At 65.2% G+C, this 644-nt stretch overlaps 1 protein-coding gene across 1 annotated transcript in view; it reads right to left on the bottom strand.

Moving 5' to 3' along the window:
* Positions 1 to 198: 198 nt before the first annotated feature.
* Positions 199 to 644, bottom strand: part of APEH (acylaminoacyl-peptide hydrolase) — a gene marked incomplete at its 5' end in the record, with an annotated part of 3531 nt that continues 3085 nt past the window's right edge. The window contains 3 exon segments of the mRNA XM_010021934.1: positions 199 to 304; positions 373 to 479; positions 547 to 636. Of these exon segments, the coding sequence (XP_010020236.1) occupies positions 199 to 304; positions 373 to 479; positions 547 to 636 (303 nt within the window).

The raw sequence follows: 644 nt of genomic DNA, 5'->3' as shown, positions 1-644 counted from the left end.
GGTGCCAGCCGTGCCCGGGCAGCCGGGCGGGGATCACTGTGCCATGGCACACCACCGACCTGCACAGAACAAGGGTCCAGCGGCCCTGAGCTCCCAGGGCACCGGAAGCGGAGGTGACACCAACACCAGCACCACCACCAGAGGGGTGCTGAGCTACACCGTTTATTGGGGGTGACGGGGGTGACATGGTGGGGGTTGTTAGCACCGCAGGTGCTTGGACAGCCACAGTGCTATGTTCATGAAACCGTCAGCTTCGGCCTCGATGCCAGCCAGCGCATGGCTGTTCCCTGGGTACCAGAGCAGCCTGCAGGGGAGAGCAGGGTTAGTGCTGTGCCCACACCCCACTGCCCAAGCACCCTGCACCCCACTCACCGTGTGGGGACACCCCGGGACTTGAGGGCACGGTAATACTCCAGCCCCTGCTTGGGTGGCACACGCCGGTCGTCCTCCCCAAGCAACAGCAGCACAGGGGCACGGACCTGCAGGAGTGGCACAGCCTCAGCACCGGCTCTGCTGCTGGGGACAGGGACGGGGATGGGAACATACCTGGTCCACATAGCGCATGGGGGACTTGTGCAGCATCTCTGTCCACTGGGTTGGGTCTGGGAGCACGTTGGGGGCGTAGGGCAGCCCCGTCTCCGTCA

The sequence above is a fragment of the Nestor notabilis genome, unplaced genomic scaffold (genome assembly GCF_000696875.1).
Source record: "Nestor notabilis isolate BGI_N333 unplaced genomic scaffold, ASM69687v1 scaffold17889, whole genome shotgun sequence".
NCBI classification, from domain to species: domain Eukaryota; kingdom Metazoa; phylum Chordata; class Aves; order Psittaciformes; family Psittacidae; genus Nestor; species Nestor notabilis.
The sequence above is the reverse complement of the archived record's forward strand: the minus strand, read 5'-3'. Positions and strand labels throughout refer to the sequence as shown.